This window comes from Schizosaccharomyces japonicus, assembly GCF_000149845.2.
Source record: "Schizosaccharomyces japonicus yFS275 unplaced genomic scaffold supercont5.2, whole genome shotgun sequence".
NCBI classification, from domain to species: Eukaryota; Fungi; Ascomycota; class Schizosaccharomycetes; order Schizosaccharomycetales; family Schizosaccharomycetaceae; genus Schizosaccharomyces; species Schizosaccharomyces japonicus.
The window spans coordinates 774,866-794,120 of NW_011627861.1; the positions used below are offsets into that span (position 1 = coordinate 774,866).

Sequence of the window (19,255 nt, forward strand, 5' to 3'; positions counted from 1 at the left end):
CGTCACACCAACCGTTAACGGAGTGCCGTCTAATCCACGACATGCTGACGCTCCACCCATCTTACAACACAATTCTTACTTTTCATCCGACGCGTTTTTACGATATAACCTCTTGATTTTAAGCTGGATTTAATAGTTTTTTACGGTATTAAATTTATTCTGACAGATTGAGCTTAAAAAGACGCTTCTAGCTGTGTTTAATTGTAAATAGCAGTATCCATGGGAGCTCAAGAGTCCAAGTACGTTGTCAACCATTTATTCCATAGCAAAAATTATGAGAGATTTGGCTCTAACTCGGTCAGATTAGCATTACAGCGAGGAATTGAACGTTTAGGGGCCCTCCAGGTACTGCAGTAGTGTGATATGGCAGTTTTTCAGGAATATGGCTTTGGTGCCTGTTTTCTGAGCTTTCTGTCTGAGTTCAATGTTATGGTCTTTTCTGTTCCTACTTTACTAACATTGTGAAAGGATATTCCTTTAGAGGACGATATCTGGTTTAATGTAAGTTACTGTTACTTGATAAAACATTGCTTGTTCGAGACGATTTGTTGTCATCCTACGGAACCATAACTTTCGTTCTATATTTATTTGCGATGACAGTGATCTTACTTGCTTTTTTTTTCGTTCAGTATTCATCGAATTGAATGCTAATAAAGTTTGACAGTTATGGAGCGTACCCGACAGTGCTGAGGAAGTCTTTAGGATCCTTACTCCTGAATTAATACGAAAATTAAGAGACCAGTCTCTGGAAAATTTGGAGAAGCTCCTTCTTGTAGTCACATCTAGATTGTTTGCAATCCGCAATGATCCTCGTTTCCCAGATAACGAGCATGCACCTGCATCTGAACTCTTAAACTGTATACGAATTTTAAACCGTATCCTTCCATTCGTGTATGAGGTTCCGGAAATGGAACAATGGTACCTTCGGTTTTGGTGGACAATGCGGAAAAAGTATTCGGTAGACACCGAACCTGGAGAAGTGGATCTTTCGGTTATGAGTACGGAGCAGTTGTCTCTGCAGCAGAATTTGCAATCAGCTACTGGAGAAGGAGATGTTGGGATGTCCTCAACCATGCCCTCTGATAATTCGAGCCAAAAGTCATCGTATTCTGTGGAGAAGCCACTCATGGAGGAGTTGCTTTCTTCACTATTTCAGTTGCTTTTTTGTGCTGGTTTCACTCTTCCATCATCGTGCGCTGAAAAGTTTACCTATCGCGTTTGGTAAGTGGATCGTATATGATGTTCGAGTCCTAGACAGCAGCTAATCTTTGCTTTAGGGAGGAAGGTGTTGGTGTCACAGAAGTTACGGAAAGGGTTCCTAAGGAATTCTTAAATAACCGAATCGAAGTTTTGCGCCTGCTAATGGTAATTCTGGCTTATGAAGCCCAAGCTGGGAATCAAAGAGCGTATGCTCTTACTTATACTGTCGCTGTTGTTAGTAAACAGTTGATTTTGGTGTTTTTGTGTTCATTAATTACTGTGGTAATGTCCTTGTCCATATGGACAGTACTGTGTTTCAGCTTGCTAACTCCGGCAGGGTCTTCGTTATACCCCAACTGGTTGGAAGGCTTCGTATAATGGGATTTTGATTCCCAGTGATCCCAATGTGGTTCTCTCTACATTGTCGAAACAGCTTCTTTTAATTTTGCTCGACTTCCAGCCGTCCCCTGAGGATATATCTTTCTTTTCGGAAAGACCAGATACAACTACAAAGCTGTATGTGAACCAGTACCAGCTCTACTTTTCAAAGCTTCACAGAAAAAGTGACTTTAATTTCATCTTGACTGAGCTAAGACGTCTCTTCACCTTCCCCTCGCGTTTCGCTCCCTCTCTGTTGTTGCCAATCAACAAATTCGCATCCTGTTTTCCGGAGACTATTTTCTTTTTTTGGCAGGCGGTAAACATTAACAAGGTTTGTTTTACAATCAGTGTCAAAGGATGGCATGCTAATGTTGTATAGCGGCTTTGTGCGTATTTGATGGCATCGCCTTATTCTTTGGATATTTTTACTTTTGTTCAGTATTACGCACTGAGATTCCGTAATGACCCAAGCAACGCTGGACTAGTTCGTGTTTGTGCATTCATTGTACACAACATGTCTTGTGAAAAAAGGTTGTGCGTAAAGTTAAATACACCTTTCCCGAATGGACAAATGCTCCTTTCATCTCTGCGCTTGAATGTATCTCAGTCTATAACTCACGCTGAGTTTTTAATTCTCGTAAGTTTTTGGTTCGGCTTTAAAATCGTTTCATTCTCTAACTGTCAGTCTATTTATCATCTCATTGCAATCAAGGGATCTCCGTTCCATAACATTGTTCCCCTTCTTTTGTTAACATTTTGCAACATCGCTCCCTATGTGGAAAATCTTAACTTTAACACTTGCGTTAAAATCATGCATTTAGTTTCCACGTTCTCTTCCCCTAAATTCTTACTTCGACATCCTTCAAACCATCTTTTTCTTGAGTACCTATTAAATGCCATTTCTTCTATAGTGGAGAATCACCCAAAAACAAACCCGCATTTGCTTTACTCTATTTTGCGACTCCAGGACAGGTTTTTTGCAATTAAAAACCTCGAGAACACACATTTTCAGAACAATAACCTCGAAAAGGGCGTCAATGTTTTAGACTCACCCGAGGATACTTACTTTCCTTCAATTGAAAAATCAAAACCCGACTCTGTGACAGTTGATGTTTCACCAAGCTTTCACAATGATAGTGATGGCTCCGATGTTGCGGACGCAGACCTTGCCCCATCTCCGCTGACTTCCTCCCCCTCTTCCTCAGCGAATTTCCCTTCCATTTACTCTCAAAAAGATGCCTTTTTAATTAATCCGCGTGTCGTTTCTTTAAGGGCGTATAGAAAAACGCCTGAATTGCTTTCGGCAGCTGAGGCTAGTGATCGAGCGAGCAAGAATCCATACGAGAATGATGCGCAAGTACTTGTGAATGGAACATTTAAACCTTCTCAGACTTGGTTGAATGACTGGTTTCCGAATTTGCAGCTGGATACAATCTTGAGTATAATACATCAATTCTCAAAGATTGTGTTTGATCTTTTACAAGACGGTAACCATGAAGTGGATGATATCATCCAATTTTTGGCACAATCGGATTCCCTTGGCGAACATCCCCACGTACCGGATCCGAATTATTTCAAATGGAATGAACACTTAACCCATTGGTTTCAAGGACTTGTTGGGTTATACATCTTCTTATCGGATGATCGTGCTGGGTTGGGATCTCCTTCATTGTGGAGAGACAGTCAAATACCCAAGGAAATTGCAGTATCTGCTAATGGATTTCTAAGTCAAAAGGGAAATCGGGAACGTCTGGAAGATGCGACAAAATCCGTTCTTGCAAAACTCGATCAGTTTCACATTCGTCTTCCGACGAATGGTATCTTTAGACCGGAATAAACCAAAAGAAAATCCGCCTAATATTTTGTTCCAAAACTAAAAAACATTCTCTTGTTTTAACACAACAAGAGACGCTTTTCTCCTTTTAAGGAAAACACTACTGTTATTACGAAGTCTTCAATTAGTTATACTCTGTATTTGTTTGAATTTTGACTTCAATTATTTTGTACGAAAAACACACATTGTTATTACTGTGCGATTGGTGCGAGTTGAATTTGTCAAATGTAATTAAGGCGCCGACAGCCGAAATAAAAAGTAGAAAATGACTTTATTTTTGTTTTTAAAGAAAACGTAATTATCATGATACAGAAAGAAATGTATTGTTATTAATTTTGATCCCATGTATGAGCTTTTGTCATTTCTTGGCTTGATTGTGTATAAGGTTTTTCGCTTGCGCAACCTTAAATGCGATTTTATTATATGCGAAAATACGATAGGTGAATGCGATTGGCAGCATCCTTGTCCTTCTCGGCTACCGAAGCCAGTGTATTATATTTCGTTAAAGGTTATTTAATCAAATTTTAGCTTCTCTTTCTGGCAAACGATTGGGTATACGTGTGAAACGAACTAAAGGTTTTTGGCATCGGTAAAAACACATGTACGCTCAAGTCTTAACAACTTGCTCTATACAAGAGCGAAAAAGAGCAGAAGCCCTCAAGCATCTCGTCACCAGCAGGACTTGAACCTGCGCGGGCATAGCCCATTAGATACCTGAACGAGTTCAAGTCTAACTCCTTAACCGCTCGGACATAGTGACTTTCTTGAAAACTCCTGAAAACTGTCTATTAAGTAGTAATAAAAGTGATGCTATTATATTCACAATAAACATTAAGAAGAGAGGCGTGCTTCTTGCAATGAAAGCCGACCTAAAATAGTTTGTCTTCACTCACTCAACTCTTTGATTATACAAGTGCAAAGCTACTTGATAAGGTTTCAGTAAGCGAATCTTGTCGCTTTTACTAATTAGTGAATGGAATTACTGAGTTCAGTGTTTTAATTTTGTAGAAGTTGGACATGAATAAACTCTTATTTCGGTTATCTCCTACGTCTTGTATCTTAAACGCATAAACGATGGTGCAAAAACATGAATTAGGGTTTAAAAGCAAAGTTCTTTGTTGTACCACTGTTCATAGAGCCCTAGAATCTGTTCGTTGCTTACAAACCGTTTAGTCCTAAACTTTTTTTTCTTAGAAAACGCCTTAAATTAAAAGATTTTAAATTTTAACACCACATAATCTTTTCAGTAATATCTCTAGACAAATTCACACATATATATTTATTTATTTCCCTTTATTTTGAATTTTTTTTGGTTTTGCCAGATCCTTCCTCAAGACGGGGTACTTCAGTCTTCTCAAAAAGTATTAAGAGTTACATTATAATTATTTACATCCGAAAATGGTTATTGTACATTTAACAGAAGTTCCCAAGGAACTGGTGCGCACGGTGCCTACGGGATCCACATGTCCTGATGAAGCGGAAATTCTGTTTCATGAGGATTCAGGTACTTTGGTAGTGCAGCCTGCCAATACTGTATTTTCAAAGTTTACCGGCATCATTATCATTATAACCTCAAAAAACCTATTACTTTTTGACGAATCCTTCTCCCAAGGCTGGAGAATTCCATATAATCTTGTTACTCTTCATGCGAAACAAAGTCAACCGAAACCATACATATACATGCAGCTGGAGGGCGATAGCATAGAACCGCTCTTCGAAAACACAAACGAAGAAGATGAAGAAGATAATGTACTTGAACTTACGCTTTACTTGAATAATGTTGAAGCTTGTTACGATGCCCTATGCACCTGTCAATCCATGCATCCAGATTCCTCGAGCGAAACTGAAGATGGTGATGATAATGAACGAGGTAATTCTTTACTTGATAACGGAAACTGGATCACTGCCGACAATTTCTTAAGTGCGGATGAAGTTGACGCCGACGAGCAACTGTCAAAATGGCAGCGGACTGAACAGTAAATGTATATAAACTTCTTAAAGTAACGATGACAGTCCTCTTACCGTTCAAAATATATACTAGTTTTTTTTAGACAGATTTGTTAACACTTATTTAAAGTCCCTGACATCTCTTAGTTGGAGCATATTCTCATTACATGATCAGACACCGGTTCATACAATTACCGCTTGTAACAGATACTTTTCAAACAACCAACGCTCCAATCATTAACCGTATAACAAAAACCAGCAAGTGTCACAATACAGTTTCATTGATGAAGATATTAAACAAAAACGAATCGGTGGATGAACACATTAAATAAAAAAAAATACAAAGCAAATTAATTAGTACTATATAAATCATATATGAATCCGTATGGACTATCCTCTTACCGTTATATTCTCCATTCCTTTACCTTGCTGGCATTAATAGCGTAATTAGTGCCGCACACTAACTTCCCTACTGGTAGACCTCTACCAAGAATAGAACAAATCTTAATTACAGAGAAGTGCAAAAGTGTTACTATTCTCTTTAAAAATAGGTGCAAAGCCTTAATTTTGTTAACCGTATCCATTTTTTTGCAGCTTTCTTGGTCAAAAAATGAAACATTCATCTTTGGCCGGAAAGCTTCTTCAACTCGTATTATGGTCATTCGTACTTAGTATAGGATCTTGTGTCCGACACAATGATTTCAAAACTTCGTCTCAGGCGTCTTTTGCTAAAAGAAACCGCGGATTGGCTGATATTCAAAGTGAACAATCCGACTCTTGGAACGGATTGTTCGAGCCTCTGCAGCACAGTCTCTCCTACGATAATGGTGTCTTTCGAATGGATTTGGTGAAGACAAAAGATACTGACGGTACCATTGTACAAGAGCTTGAAGAGCGTCCGGTGTTTCCCTTGCAAATTACGATTCTGCAAGATAATACCGTCCGTATTACCATGGATGAGCAGAAGCGACTGAATGGAGAGGCTTACTATTCTAATGAAGCGCTTTCAACGCAACGTTTCAGTCCCGAAAAGCACATTCTTTCCAATGAGTCACTTCAAGTTGATACGAAAAACCTCGAGGTCTTGCATAAGTTTAAGAATTCTTGGGTTATTGCTTTTGGTGAAAATCTGAAGAACAAATTAACAGTTTACTTTTCTCCACTTCGCTTTGAATTTAGCCGTGATGATGAATTGCAGATTGTTCTGAATGAACGTGGGCTGTTAAACATGGAGCAATGGCGTACTCATCCAGATTCCACAGATGATCTTAAGGGTCAATGGGAGGAGACTTTCAATGGGTTCCGCGATTCTAAACCCAAGGGTCCTGAAAGTTTGGGCCTCGATATTCAGTTTGTTGGATATGAGCATGTGTACGGTGTTCCTGAACATGCGTCTACTCTTTCCTTGCGTGAAACAAAGGGTGGTGATGGTGCGTATACTGAACCGTACCGTCTTTACAATGTTGATATCTTTGAATATGAATATGATTCACCCATGAGTCAGTATGGTGCCATTCCATTCATGCAGGCCCATAAAATTGGCTCTGATGTGGGTGTCTTTTGGTTAAATGCCGCTGAAACTTGGATTGATGTGGAAAAGGAACGAAATGAAAATAACGAAACTCTTTCTACACGTACTCATTGGTACTCGGAATCCGGAAAGTTGGACGTTTTTATCTTTATGGGACCAACAGCAACGAGTATTTACGATAAGTTTACAAAACTTACTAGTCGCTCTCAGCTTCCACCACTGTTTTCTATCGGTTATCATCAATGCCGTTGGAATTACATGTCTCAAGAGGACTTGGAATCTGTTGATTCGAAATTCGACGAGGTTGATATGCCTTACGACGTTATTTGGCTTGATATAGAGTACACGGATGGTCGCCGTTTCTTCACCTGGAATGAGAACTTTTTCCCTCATCCCGATTCAATGGCGGAAAAGCTGAATGAAACAAGTCGTAAACTTGTGGTGCTGATTGATCCTCACTTGAAGCAAGATAATAATTATTTTGTATACAAGGATATTACTGAAAATGACTTTTGTGTTAAAGATGCAAATGGAAACAACTATGTTGCGGACTGCTGGCCTGGAAAATCAGTTTGGCCAGATTTCATGAATGCATCAGTTGTGGAATGGTGGGGCCGAATGTACGATGCCGATCATTTCCCTTATGCTGCAAAAAACATTCATATTTGGAATGATATGAACGAACCCTCTATTTTCACCGGCCCCGAAACCAGCATGATACGTGACACAATTCATGCTGGGGGCTTTGAGCACCGCGATATACATAACATCTATGGTCATTTGGTCGTAAAGGGTACATACGATGGTCTTCGTGTTCGCGACAAGAACACCCAACGTCCTTTTATTCTATCTCGTTCGTTCTATGCTGGCACAAATTCGCTTGCTGCTACTTGGATTGGTGATACGATGGGAACATGGGAGCATCTTCGTGCTTCTCTCTCCACTGTTTTAACGAATGGAATCGCAGGAATGGCTTTTTGTGGTGCCGATGTTGGTAGCTTTTTTGGTAACCCGGATGCTGAGTTGTTCGTCCGTTGGTATGAAATGGGTATCTTCTACCCCTTCTTCCGTACTCATGCCCATCTTGACACAAAACGGCGGGAACCATGGTCGTATGGAGAACCTTACACTTCTATGCTTCGTGAACTTCTTCGAATTCGCTACCGCTTGCTTCCCGTATGGTATACGGCTTTCTTCCGCAACCACGAAAGTGGGTTGCCCATCCTTACTCCTCAATTCTTAGCTCATCCGGATGATTCGTATGGATTTTCCATCGAGGACCAATTTTACTTGTCTGATTCTGGTCTTCTTATCCGTCCAGTTACTCGTCCTGGCATCGAGGAAACCAGTGTTTACCTCGCTGATGAGGAGCGCTATTATGACTATCATGAACCCCATTCCATCATTCAAGGAAAGGGAAAGCACAACTTGGCAGCACCGTTGGGACACGTTCCCATATTTCTTCGTGGAGGACACATAATTGCAACACGCGAGCGTATCCGTCGTTCGGCAGAACTTACTCGTTATGACCCTTACACATTAACCATTGCTGTTCCTGCTAATTCTTCTGAGAAGGCGGTAGGCTCTCTGTATGTGGACGATGGAGTAAGTTTTGCTTATGTTAATGGCGATTATGCTCTCTTCAAGTTTGAGTATGTTGACGGTGTTTTACGTATAATTACCGAGCATATGGGTACGGGCAACAATTTCATGACCATGGTTAAGTTCTTGAAAATTGAACGTATCGTTATACTTGGTGCACAACCTCATCTGCTTACTGTTCAACTTTATGACACAGAGGGTTTTGTCGCACATAGTGCACAGCTTCCCGTTGAGGATGGTGGCATTGTCAAACCTATGTTTCATTTTGTTTAAGCAGCCTGTCCATAATGAATTCACGACCACCAATGTGTCAATGAGTTAGAGCATGGGCAGCGGTGTTAATGATAGTAACGTAGTCTTCATTATTTAGAGGAACTAATTGGTTCATAAGTTACTATATATCATTGTAACAAAATTCATGAAAATATACTTTGTCGCTACGAGCAACAAAGCGTAAATAATACTCAAAACTAAGATTTGTGACACTTTCAGTTCATTTTCCAACGATAATAGTCTACCTCTACAAATATTATTAGTACATCGTTGCAGCCATTCATGTACGACGTCGTGTAGCAGGTGTTTCTTTCTGGTCATCCGAAAGCGATGAATACTGAAAGGCAGTGCTTGCCCCAGGACTAACAGGTAAGCCCAATAACTGTCTCTGACCCGGGGTCAGATTCACGTCTCTGAATGTTTCACGAGGACGAATAAACCGCCAAAGTGCTTCAACAAAGTTATAAAGGAACATTACCTGCAAAGCAAGCAATATGTAACGGACCATAACGATCTTTGTCGCACTGAACCACTGTTTAAAGATATGAAACAATATGAAAGCGGACAGATTTGTTACCAAACGGTGCCAAGTTCTGTCAGAGGGTGTTTTATCATGTAAAGTTTTTTCAACAGTATCCAAAGCTGGATGTCTCCAATAGCCTCCGGGCTTCTCAAGGAGTTCAGGTTTTGCGAACCGATTAAATGAAGAGATATTATTCTTTTCAGTTAAGGGATTTCTTACAGCCTTCTTTGAAACGCTGGAATCGAATCTATTTTCACCTTTCGATTCCGTCTGTCCTGGCCGATTTGAAAGAGCTTTAAAGGGACTCGTTGCCTTTAAAGAAGTCAGCGGAGGTGCATTAACATCGATATTTGAAGTGGCAGCAGTTCGCGTCCGAAAGGGAGCAGAAAAGCTTTCATTTTGACTCAGCAAAGTGCTTGAGTTACTGACATTTTGAGATACTGTCGAATTCTCATACAAAGACCTAGCGAATGCAGAATGAGCAAACGGTGCAGTAGAAGAATTGGACATGGTGAATTTGTTTAACCTCTAAATTTTTGTTTATTGTTCTTCTGAAGACAAAGATGAACAATTTGGAAGGAGTAATAAAAACCGAGTACAGCAAGGAATCAGAGCCAGGCCCACAAAAACCCTAAAGAGAAGAGTAATTTGAAATTCGTTTACTACCGATATGGCTTTCTGACACTGTTTACAAGATAAAAAAGCAACTTTTCGAGTCGATGACCTGAGCTGGTGTGACAGTAGCAGTAATAGCAATGTAGGTCTAAAAACCACCAAAGAAGACGTTCAGTCTTACGAATAAGAAAGAGGTTTATGAGAATTAGTCATATCAAACAATTACTTTTGCTGACCTTTGCTAAATACTAGAATATTTACCATATAACCGAGTTTGGATGTGGAGCTGACCCAAGGGCACGTTAATTACATTTTAAGGCAATCAATCGGATACGATATCTAAATATGTTGTTATAAAATCATAAAAGAAACCTAGGTATGCTCACTATACGCGACAAAACAAGAATAAAAAACAGAGAAAGAGGAAATACAAAAATTGAGGATGCAACTGTTTAAAACAAACAGCTTGCCTCGCACAATCTTCATATTTCAAACGTTTATTTCCGTAACATATTCAATTGAAAAACTGTAATACATATTGGTTGGGCTGAGATATTTTCAATACTCGTACAACAAACATCAAATGCAATCCGGACTTTACAATATGTGATTGAGTCATTAATTAAATAAAGCATGCTTATTACCCTGCATATCGTGGTAACCCTTGTAGACTAAAATCTGATTGAGACACATAAAAAAGAGAGGAAATAGAGTCGAAGTCATGAAAAGCAAATAATATAAATACAGGATATTTGGAGATATAGGTCATTAAAGGAAAATCTCAGCATCATTATTTTATGCACAATGACATTGGGCCATGGCATAGCAGGATAGCCGTCAAAGAGACATGTTTTAATTCTTTGTTGGAAGCCCTTGACTGATGTCTTTTAAGATAGTTATAGCCTCTCGTTTTTGGGCTCGTTCCCTTACAAGCTTACTAGCTTTCTTTTGTAATGCCGATATGTCATAGACATTTTGACGATGAGTGTTAACATAAGAAAACGCATGTTGTTTTATGTTATCTTTCACTTGTTTCTGAAAATCCAGGTAACGCCTGTGAAGAATCATATATCCATATGTGAATCCCAATAAAAAAACGCTCGTAGTTGCATACAACGAAGTTGACAATCCAAAAAGCATACAAACAGCCAAACCAGCAGTTGAAGTTTGAAGAAAATAAACATTTCGCAGAGAATTGCGAACATACCACAATTCGTCATGGAGTGCTGACTGTATAATTTTCAACATATCTTCTTTATTTTTTCTGCTGGCACTTGTGAGTTCAGCTCCGTCGTCTCCATCTTCAAAAAACCGTCCATACAAGACTGCCAACTGAACGTCAGCGTCATGAAGCACATTGACTTCTGCAGCTTGCATGATGGCGTTCTCCAGGTTAGGTAATTGACTGAAAAGACTGAGAACGCGAAATCTTTTCCAGATTCGTTTCAGGGAGAACTGATTAAAACGAATGATACCCATTTTTGTATCCTCAGTCCAAACATCTAATGCGTTTAAAAAGTCACGAACTCGTTTTAGCAAATGGAGTTGTGATTGAGATTGGAGTGAAGACTCAAGCTCATCTATTTCAGTTGATAACAGTCTTGAGCAAACCGTAAGTGTCTTAGATTCCAAACATTCCTTCCGAAAAGCCGAAAAATGTGATTGTTCCCACAAATGCTCAAATGCAATTACCTCAGAAGGAGTCTTTTCGATTGCGGCAACGGCTTGATTTGCCAACTCGGAATTGAGTGGGTAAACTTTGTCCAAAGAAAGTGTTGGATAAAGACTCGGGTCGGCTTCCAATAATATTTTATCTGCTGGCGCCAGTTTTTCCATTTTATGTACCGCTAATAATAACGAAGTTGTACATAGATAACGTGTATGGCAAGAAGCTAATGTGTTACCGAATGCTTTTTGCACAGATGGGAGCTCATAAATTTCTAAGTTATGGTCTTTGAGAACTTGCAGAGGCAATTCCATCACCATACTATTCGAGGTTTCATCCACTTCTTGAAAAACTCGTTCTCCAAAACGAATCAAAACACCGTTTCGTTTGTATCTTGAACGAAGTGCTGTTAGTATGTTGCTTTCTGTACTGAAAGGAGTGCACAGTAATGCATCAACAACTCTCCGACACATTTGCTTGTCGTCCACACTGTCAGTACAAGCTTGAACACATATACGCTTTCGAACAGTTGAGGGATTTAAGAAAGCTTCTTGAAGACACTTCAAACGAATTACCGATTTCGGTAAAAAAGATAACAAACGTTCAACCTGCTTCAGCTGTGTGACATTTACATAACTTGAAGAAAATCGATGAGCATAGCAGCTATTCTGAAGACTTAGGATAGCGATAGGGAATCGTAAGAAGGCCGGTCTCCTTAGAAACAGCATCTTAAGACGTAAGAAAGCTAGTGACCCGATAACTAAACACGAATGCTCCCTTAATATATCCGTAAGATACTTCAACACATTCTCCAATCATTGAATGCCAGTATTGTTAGACAATTGCTTTAGAAAAGATTTCCAACACAATCATAGACGAGTTTCTTTCGCCAATAAGAAGACACTTTTATTATATGAATTGATTAAATAGAGCAATATTAAAATTCTGTATTGTTGAAGTTAAGAGGAATTCGTATACGTTTATTGAGAGGAGCTGAATTAGTTTGGTTGATGACAGGGATTTATGAAAGTCGAGCACAATTTATTTACAAATAACAGCGTGAATACTTCATCAAAAAAATAAAAGTACAATTCGTACATACAATTTAATGATCCAAGTGAAAAGTTTATTTTGTTATGTCAACAAATAAACTACGATTCGCATTAAACGTTTTCGATACCAACCGGTCACGTGAACGGTTGATTGATTACCAAGCGCCCGCTCCCGCTAACCTAACCGGAACCAACTTGGTACAAAGTGTACACATTGCATTTTTTGCTCAATTGCAACTTATTTCTGACTTTTCAAGCATTTAATAATTCGCCTTATCAGTACAATGGTTCCTAATTCTCGGATATCTGTGCCAGGCCAATACGAAGATGAGTCCTGCGTTATATATGTAGGAAATATTGACTCTCGCATTCCAGATGAAAAGATTGTTGAGTTTTTCTCTCAATACGGTAACTAATTATTCAATTGACTTAACTAACTGTTCAAGGAAACGTTATCTCTATATTTCGGAGGCTTCTTGATAGCTTTTATCCAAAAGTTCGTACAAAAACTTTTAAACCGCCAAGAAATGGTGTACAATACGCTTTTATTCGTTTTGAAACATCAGACAGTGTACAAAAAGTCATGAAAGACGCAAAGGGAATGATTCTTGGTCGCCGCAAAATGTAAGATTTCTGCGATTGGTTGGTATTTATTCAAGCTAACATAAATTTTTGTACAGTACAGTCAAAGCCCGTGTTCTTAATCCGGCCAAGGTGGAAGGTAAAGCGGAAAACAGTCGGATATCTCCGTCAATGAAGCTTGTCGAAAACAATGGAGAGCCTTTGAACCAAAAACCACTGATTGGTGTTAACGGACCAACGGTAGTTACTTCAAATGCAGAGGCGCTTGGTAATGTTGCGTCTAAGACAACCTCTGCTGTCGTTTCCCCACTTCCTCAGCCTTCCGCCTCTGAGCAAGCACAAGGAACGGCAACGACGCCTACAAGTCTTAATGACTTCAATATTCGTGCAATTCCACCAGCTTTTACTTCTTCTCTCACATTAAATGTCCTAAACTTGCCGACCGACACTACCCCTATCGAGTTATATCAGTACTTCAAGGAAGCGGGGACTGTGAAGGGAACTGCGATTAGCCAATTTCGTGACTACAGAGGATACCGCTGTGGAGAGGTTATTATGGAAAGCGTTGAGGACTGTAACGAGGTATGGATTATGTTTGTAAGTGCGGCATCACTAACATTTAGGCTATTCGACGTTTCAATGGTTGCGCTTTTCGGGGTTCTATCTTAGAAGTCGGCATGAAAACACCCTTTAATGGGGCTTGTTCCCCTGCATTCTATCCACATATGGACGAAAGCGCTTGGAATTTTCCATATTGCAACAGTCTTGATTATGGTACATACCACCCCGCGTATCAAAGCTCGAGCATGAACTCAATGTCATGGGCAATGGGTTCTCCTACGAAAGATGCCTCGCAATGGCCTGGTAGGGTGAAACAGATGCTTATGCTTCGAATCTCAGTCTTAGTGGAAGCCTCAGTCAATTATTACCTAAACCGGCCGTTCCCGGAGATTCAGTGCCTATGGACCCGTGCAATCTGTACGTGAAAAATCTGGACGATGCAATCATATCATCAAAAGGACAACTTGAGGCTTTATTCTCGCCTTATGGAACTATCATTTCGTCCATGTTAGCGGTTTATGCCAACACGGGTATATCAAAGGGTTACGGTTTTGTGGCCTTTAGACGCCCAGAAGAGGCATACGCAGCACGTGAGTCTCTCAATGGTGCTATGATCGGCAAGAAACGCATTTTTGTCTGTTTTGCCGAACGGAAAGAAGAGCGTGTGAGGAGACTTCAAGCTATGTATGGCGATGTGCAGGGCAAAGCGTTATCCTTACAAACAGGAGAAGCCAAGACACCCAGTCTTTTTGTTAAACCTACCAAAAAGGTCATCGTTACTATTAAACCTCCCAAAACGGAGACTGAAAGTGAACTTAAAAAGCAGGGCAACAGCATTACGTCTACGAAAAATTTAGAGAACCAAACTAAAACTTCTAAAGCTGGCACCATTACTGCTGTGGACGATGCCTTTGTTGGGTGTTCAAAAGGCAAGCTACAAGCAGAAGCGAGTGCTTTAACTGAAATAACGACTGATGTCGCTTCTATTAACTCTACAAATAAAGCTTTATCTACTGAAACACCAAAACCGCTTGAATCAGTGAAACCTAAAGAACGTGACACGCAATCTACTAACTCTCAGTCGAAATTAAACAGTGCCTCCGCGAATTTGAAAAAGATTCGTGACGTTTTGCAGAACCGGCTTGTGCGGACATCCTACTTTCTTCCTCGTGCGCAAACTACAACGTGCACAACATTTACACATGTTACAGTTGAACCCGTGCACTATCGGGATGGTGAGTCCGTTGGTGAAGAACAATCCATTGCCTCTCCAGTGTTCATGAAGGAAACTACAGCCAATGTCTATGTTCATTCTAGGGCACCTCTAAAAAACACGGAGGCTGACAAAGAGAACCGTCTGACGAAAACAAATGTGACCGAATTGGAAACTCCTGTAAGGTCTACTCCGAGTCCGCAACTGAACAAGTAAGCGGCTACAACTAAGTCTCAAAAGTGCCTCGCTGTCTACTCTATAGAGCACAACTGTGAGCGGCTTGTTTCTCAAAAGCATTTGGATTCCGTATTATTTATTATGTAACAGCCGCTCTCCCTTTCTTCCTTAAACTACATTAATGGCTATACCTAAATACTCACAATAAAAGAAGTAGGCATTCATCATTGCAGTAAAGATTAGTTAATCGAGAAAAGCCATTATACATTGCTTTCTGAAACACTATCTTTGTTTTATATGGTAACTTCTATTTATTTGTAGTATTGTATCTCTGGGGTGTGTTCACTGAGCCAGAAATTGCTTCGTGTACGTGTCGTAGGTTTAAAATGAGTTATTTGACTCTATATCGAAAAATACCGACATTCCTTAAGACCGTCCCTCTTCTTTCACAATGCTGTTACAGTACAAAGAGTAATAAACGTGACATTACCTTCAGATTTGAAGAAGCGATCAAATATCTTCGAGCTTTGACTCTCGGAAGAGAATACGCCAATTTCTCAATTACCGTGAACCTGGATACCGTTAAAGGATCTGTTCCTGTACGAGGATACGTCCGTTTACCATTTCCCGAAAAAAAACAATCTCGAATTTGTGTTATTGCCGAAGGACAAGCTGCACAGCAGGCTCGACAATCTGGAGCAGATGTTGTCGGCGGAAAAGACATTATAGATTTAATGAAGAAGAGAGTGTTTGATTATAACATCTGTCTTGCTCACACGGATAGTCTTAACTTACTAAAAGATGTCGCCCGTATCCTTGGTCCACGGAACTTGATGCCTTCAGTTAAACATGGAACTGCGTCTAACGACATTATTTCTCTCGTAAAGACTTTCAAGGGAACAACACCTTTTCGTGAACGAAAGGGCATGATCAGTCAAGTGATCGGTCCACAGAGTTATTCAGATGAAAAGCTCGCAGCGAACTTAAAAGCTATCCTTGCTGGCATACGAAAGTGTATATCTAAAATGGAGCAAAAACGAAAACCAAGAATCAAGCATGTCTACCTGCACGGTACACATACTATCGGCATAAAACTGGGACGTGTTTGACGTTCTAATGAAACACATGAAATTCAGAGAAATAATATCTAGAGCCTATCTACTTGCTTTCTTAGATACGAAGACCCTCAATCCATTTGGAAGGGGAGGGTCATAAAATCATTCATTCATTACCAGGAACCGACTTTTATGATGAGGAAAATAGTACCGGAGCAATCACTGAAATGGATATGCAAACTCATACATGGATTACCGTAAGAGACGAGCCGTACGGCGACTTTGTGGAATGAGTTTACGATTGTGTTTATAACGTCGATATGCTTCACGAAGATGGTCTGGAGCCAAAGGTCCCGAATCACCCCAATCATCTTGAACTTTACGGGCTAGTTCGACAATCTCACCAATAAATACTTTTGAGAAACCGGAAATGACAATGGCGACATTCGGTGTCACGCTTTGGTTCAATATTTGATTTGCTAATTTCTTCACGTTGGCTTTATTTAAGTTTGCACGACGAAACACTTCGTAACGCTGCATTTGCGTCTCGTCAAAGCTTTCGAGAAGATAACGGGTCTTAATCTTTTCATTCGCTTCATTGTCTTCACCTTCCACTTTTCCAGCCAAATTCGGAATTGCTGCAGTACCAAAATCGTCGTGATCTTCTTCTTCCTCTTCTGCTTCATTTCTTTGCCATTCTTCACCTTGTCTACCGCCGTTTGGCGTCGTTCCTGTTGGTGCAGGAGACAGTGTATTTGCTCGATTCAATTTCAAGTTTGGAGTTCCTTGTCTTTCGATACTAGAGGATCTTTGCAAAACAGAACCCGAGTAATTTCTTTTCAATGTACTTCGAGGATCCATTTTGTTCCACAAACGTACTTGACTGTACCACACGCTACAAGGAACACAACCATGTTCCTATAACAGAAAAAAATGCGTGGCCAAAAATCAAGACTAAACACCAAAAAGTTAACACCATAAAAGTGCATACCAATCCGGTATCTAACGGAATAGGGCGAATGATATAGCAAATAGCAAGGGACGGACATGCAAAACTCATGTTTTTAAGAACTTCTTCCGTAACAAAGTAAGACTTCCGTCAGACATGTAACAAATAAGAGAGTATTTCCTTTCACACTTGCATGAGCTTGCGGCTTCCCGGAAATGATTTAGACAATATACAAATCTCTGGCATTGACAAGATATCCGAGAAAGAAAGCAAATGGAAGAACATGTCACACAAAAATGCTGTCTATCATTCGATTCCTCAGGATTCACGTACTCATTTAGAGATAAATGTTTGCGAACATTGGCTCTTCCAAACATTTCCCGATTAATCATTTCTTCCACCCACGGTTGAAACGTTAAGTCAATAGTTTCCGTGGATTCACACATTGAAGTTAAAAGTTCGTCGTGTGAAAACGCAGGTTGTTTCCCGATCTTCGCATAGTCAATAATGCTGTTTAAAGAATGGCCGTTCAATAACCAGTCGGCTGGCGCAAAGTTTACAGCCTCATTAACATTGAAACCGTGATTGAAACCAGAATGGAAAGCCTTGGGAAATGTAATTATGAACTCATTGGGATGCTGATCGAGGAAATATACGTCAACATTGTTCTTTAAAAGGGTCTTAGGATTGATAATCGTATTCAATTGATGCATCAGATCCGGTTCCTTTAAAATAACCTCAGGAGCTAATGAAGACGCAAGCTCCAAAAGTGAATCTGCTTGGGTGCCCGGAATGCCATACCAAGTTTTGGTGGCTCCCATGTGTTGGTAATTAATGGAGTATGTGTAATTGTCTTCCATGTGCCAGCAAAACGTGGAGAAGCACATACCAACATATAGCCACGGGACTGTAATTCCTGATATCTGAGAGTGAATGTGTTGTAAAAGTGATTTTTCAGTTGTCGGCATTCTATTCAAGTTCCATTCATCACTTGCGTAGGGATCATCTGCGTCAGTTCGTAGTGTCGGAAATGCGCTTCTGAATTCTGTAGTAGATAAATCAGCTCCATACTCAACAACCATTGACTCGTCTGAAGACTCCATAAGCCTCCAATATTCACTTTCCACTTCATTTTCGTGATCGCTCTGGATTGTCGAACCAAAGTAGCGTTTTTTAAATGAGCTGTCTTTCTTTTTAAATTGTGAAAGCGTATAAGAACCACCTGGTTCAAAGCCAAAAGAATCATGAAATGCTATGCAATGATCGCAGTAGAATTCTTTGCGAGGAGATTGGTCTTGAGATGGAATAGAGGAATGACAATTATTACACTGGAGTTTAGATTGGCTGGCAATGTCCGATGATTCTCGTTCGGCAACAGCGCTACCCAAATCGTCTTTCCCATTTAACTTTACTTTGTCGCTATCTGGTTTTCCTGTTCGAATTTGGGCAACAAAGGTTTCAAAGGGTAGGATAAACCGACGGTGAAGGCTCTTTGCGTCTCTAATGGAAGAGGGGTTTGGCCGCAAGTCAATACGTTCCAGAACGGAGGACCATTGCTTGTCCGACAAAGATCCGAATACAGTGCCTGCGGTCGACTGTATAGCGCATCGAAACATATATATGTCAACAGGCTTTTTCTGGATCTTAAGCTGTACTGGGAGATCAGCATTCTTGTTTTTAAAAAACCGATACATTCTTTCATCATAATCGGCCTTTGTACGAAAATGGATATTCATCATTTTTAGTTCTTGCCTCCGAGTCGGAAAATGGAACTGTTCCATGCTTAAGTAAAACTTTGGATGCCAATTAGACGGAGGAACGACTTTTACAATTCCATACTTTTCTCCTTTCTCTGCTATCTTGTGAATGTACGAAAGAGCATCGGTAAATTCCTCCGTTGAAGGATAAAACGTTGGCGCCATTGGAATACCAAGCTGGCTTTCCCGTTGCCTTGGAGTAACAGGCTTCCCTAAGGACGAACGAAGTCTTTTTCTCGTAATCACCATTTGCTTGTGTTGTGTTAATGAGCTTTGCAAAAGGTCAATTAGTCGTGATGTTATGGACAATTTCTAAAATTACAAGGAACTAATGATT

The 19,255-nt window shown here is 40.1% G+C and overlaps 9 protein-coding genes and 1 non-coding gene across 10 annotated transcripts; 5 read left to right on the top strand and 5 right to left on the bottom strand.

The window, feature by feature from the left end:
- The first annotated feature begins 106 nt into the window (after positions 1-106).
- Positions 107-3,688, top strand: SJAG_03278 (dymeclin 3). The gene is made up of 8 exons (XM_002174401.2): positions 107-239; positions 303-345; positions 469-501; positions 665-1,221; positions 1,278-1,482; positions 1,538-1,912; positions 1,961-2,218; positions 2,267-3,688. The coding sequence occupies exons 1-8, from the start codon at positions 220-222 to the stop codon at positions 3,416-3,418; spliced, it is 2,643 nt and encodes an 880-aa protein (XP_002174437.2). The 5' UTR covers positions 107-219; the 3' UTR covers positions 3,419-3,688.
- Positions 3,689-4,082: 394 nt separating this feature from the next.
- Positions 4,083-4,175, bottom strand: SJAG_16090. Its single transcript has one exon. It is a non-coding gene; the product is annotated as a tRNA-Ser (tRNA).
- Positions 4,176-4,722: 547 nt separating this feature from the next.
- SJAG_03279 (fungal protein) lies at positions 4,723-5,875 on the top strand. The gene has a single exon (XM_002174402.2). It carries the CDS (start codon positions 4,814-4,816, stop codon positions 5,393-5,395), a length of 582 nt encoding a protein of 193 aa, XP_002174438.1. The 5' UTR covers positions 4,723-4,813; the 3' UTR covers positions 5,396-5,875.
- SJAG_03280 (glucosidase II Gls2) lies at positions 5,809-9,047 on the top strand. Its single transcript, XM_002174403.2, has one exon. The coding sequence runs from the start codon at positions 5,973-5,975 to the stop codon at positions 8,766-8,768; it is 2,796 nt and encodes a 931-aa protein (XP_002174439.1). The 5' UTR covers positions 5,809-5,972; the 3' UTR covers positions 8,769-9,047.
- SJAG_03281 (nucleoporin Pom34) lies at positions 8,832-10,248 on the bottom strand. Its single transcript, XM_002174404.2, has one exon. The coding sequence runs from the start codon at positions 9,799-9,801 to the stop codon at positions 9,049-9,051; it is 753 nt and encodes a 250-aa protein (XP_002174440.1). The 5' UTR covers positions 9,802-10,248; the 3' UTR covers positions 8,832-9,048.
- A 232-nt stretch (positions 10,249-10,480) lies between these two features.
- On the bottom strand, positions 10,481-12,690 carry SJAG_03282 (meiotically upregulated Mug99). Its single transcript, XM_002174405.2, has one exon. The coding sequence runs from the start codon at positions 12,298-12,300 to the stop codon at positions 10,759-10,761; it is 1,542 nt and encodes a 513-aa protein (XP_002174441.1). The 5' UTR covers positions 12,301-12,690; the 3' UTR covers positions 10,481-10,758.
- A 218-nt stretch (positions 12,691-12,908) lies between these two features.
- Positions 12,909-15,196, top strand: SJAG_03283 (poly(A) binding protein Crp79; the record flags this gene model as incomplete). The annotated part of the gene is made up of 5 exons (XM_002174406.2): positions 12,909-13,032; positions 13,071-13,248; positions 13,305-13,788; positions 13,830-14,070; positions 14,157-15,196. The coding sequence occupies 5 exons, from the start codon at positions 12,909-12,911 to the stop codon at positions 15,194-15,196; spliced, it is 2,067 nt and encodes a 688-aa protein (XP_002174442.2).
- A 347-nt stretch (positions 15,197-15,543) lies between these two features.
- SJAG_03284 (mitochondrial 54S ribosomal protein MRPL1) lies at positions 15,544-16,266 on the top strand (the record flags this gene model as incomplete). Its single annotated transcript, XM_002174407.1, has 1 exon — positions 15,544-16,266. One exon carries the CDS (start codon positions 15,544-15,546, stop codon positions 16,264-16,266), a length of 723 nt encoding a protein of 240 aa, XP_002174443.1.
- A 20-nt stretch (positions 16,267-16,286) lies between these two features.
- Positions 16,287-17,243, bottom strand: SJAG_03285 (transcription factor TFIID complex subunit Taf11). Its single transcript, XM_002174408.2, has one exon. The coding sequence runs from the start codon at positions 17,071-17,073 to the stop codon at positions 16,465-16,467; it is 609 nt and encodes a 202-aa protein (XP_002174444.1). The 5' UTR covers positions 17,074-17,243; the 3' UTR covers positions 16,287-16,464.
- Positions 17,244-17,268: 25 nt separating this feature from the next.
- Positions 17,269-19,167, bottom strand: SJAG_03286 (histone demethylase Jmj2; the record flags this gene model as incomplete). The annotated part of the gene is made up of 1 exon (XM_002174409.1): positions 17,269-19,167. The coding sequence occupies one exon, from the start codon at positions 19,165-19,167 to the stop codon at positions 17,269-17,271; it is 1,899 nt and encodes a 632-aa protein (XP_002174445.1).
- Between the last annotated feature and the right edge of the window lie 88 nt (positions 19,168-19,255).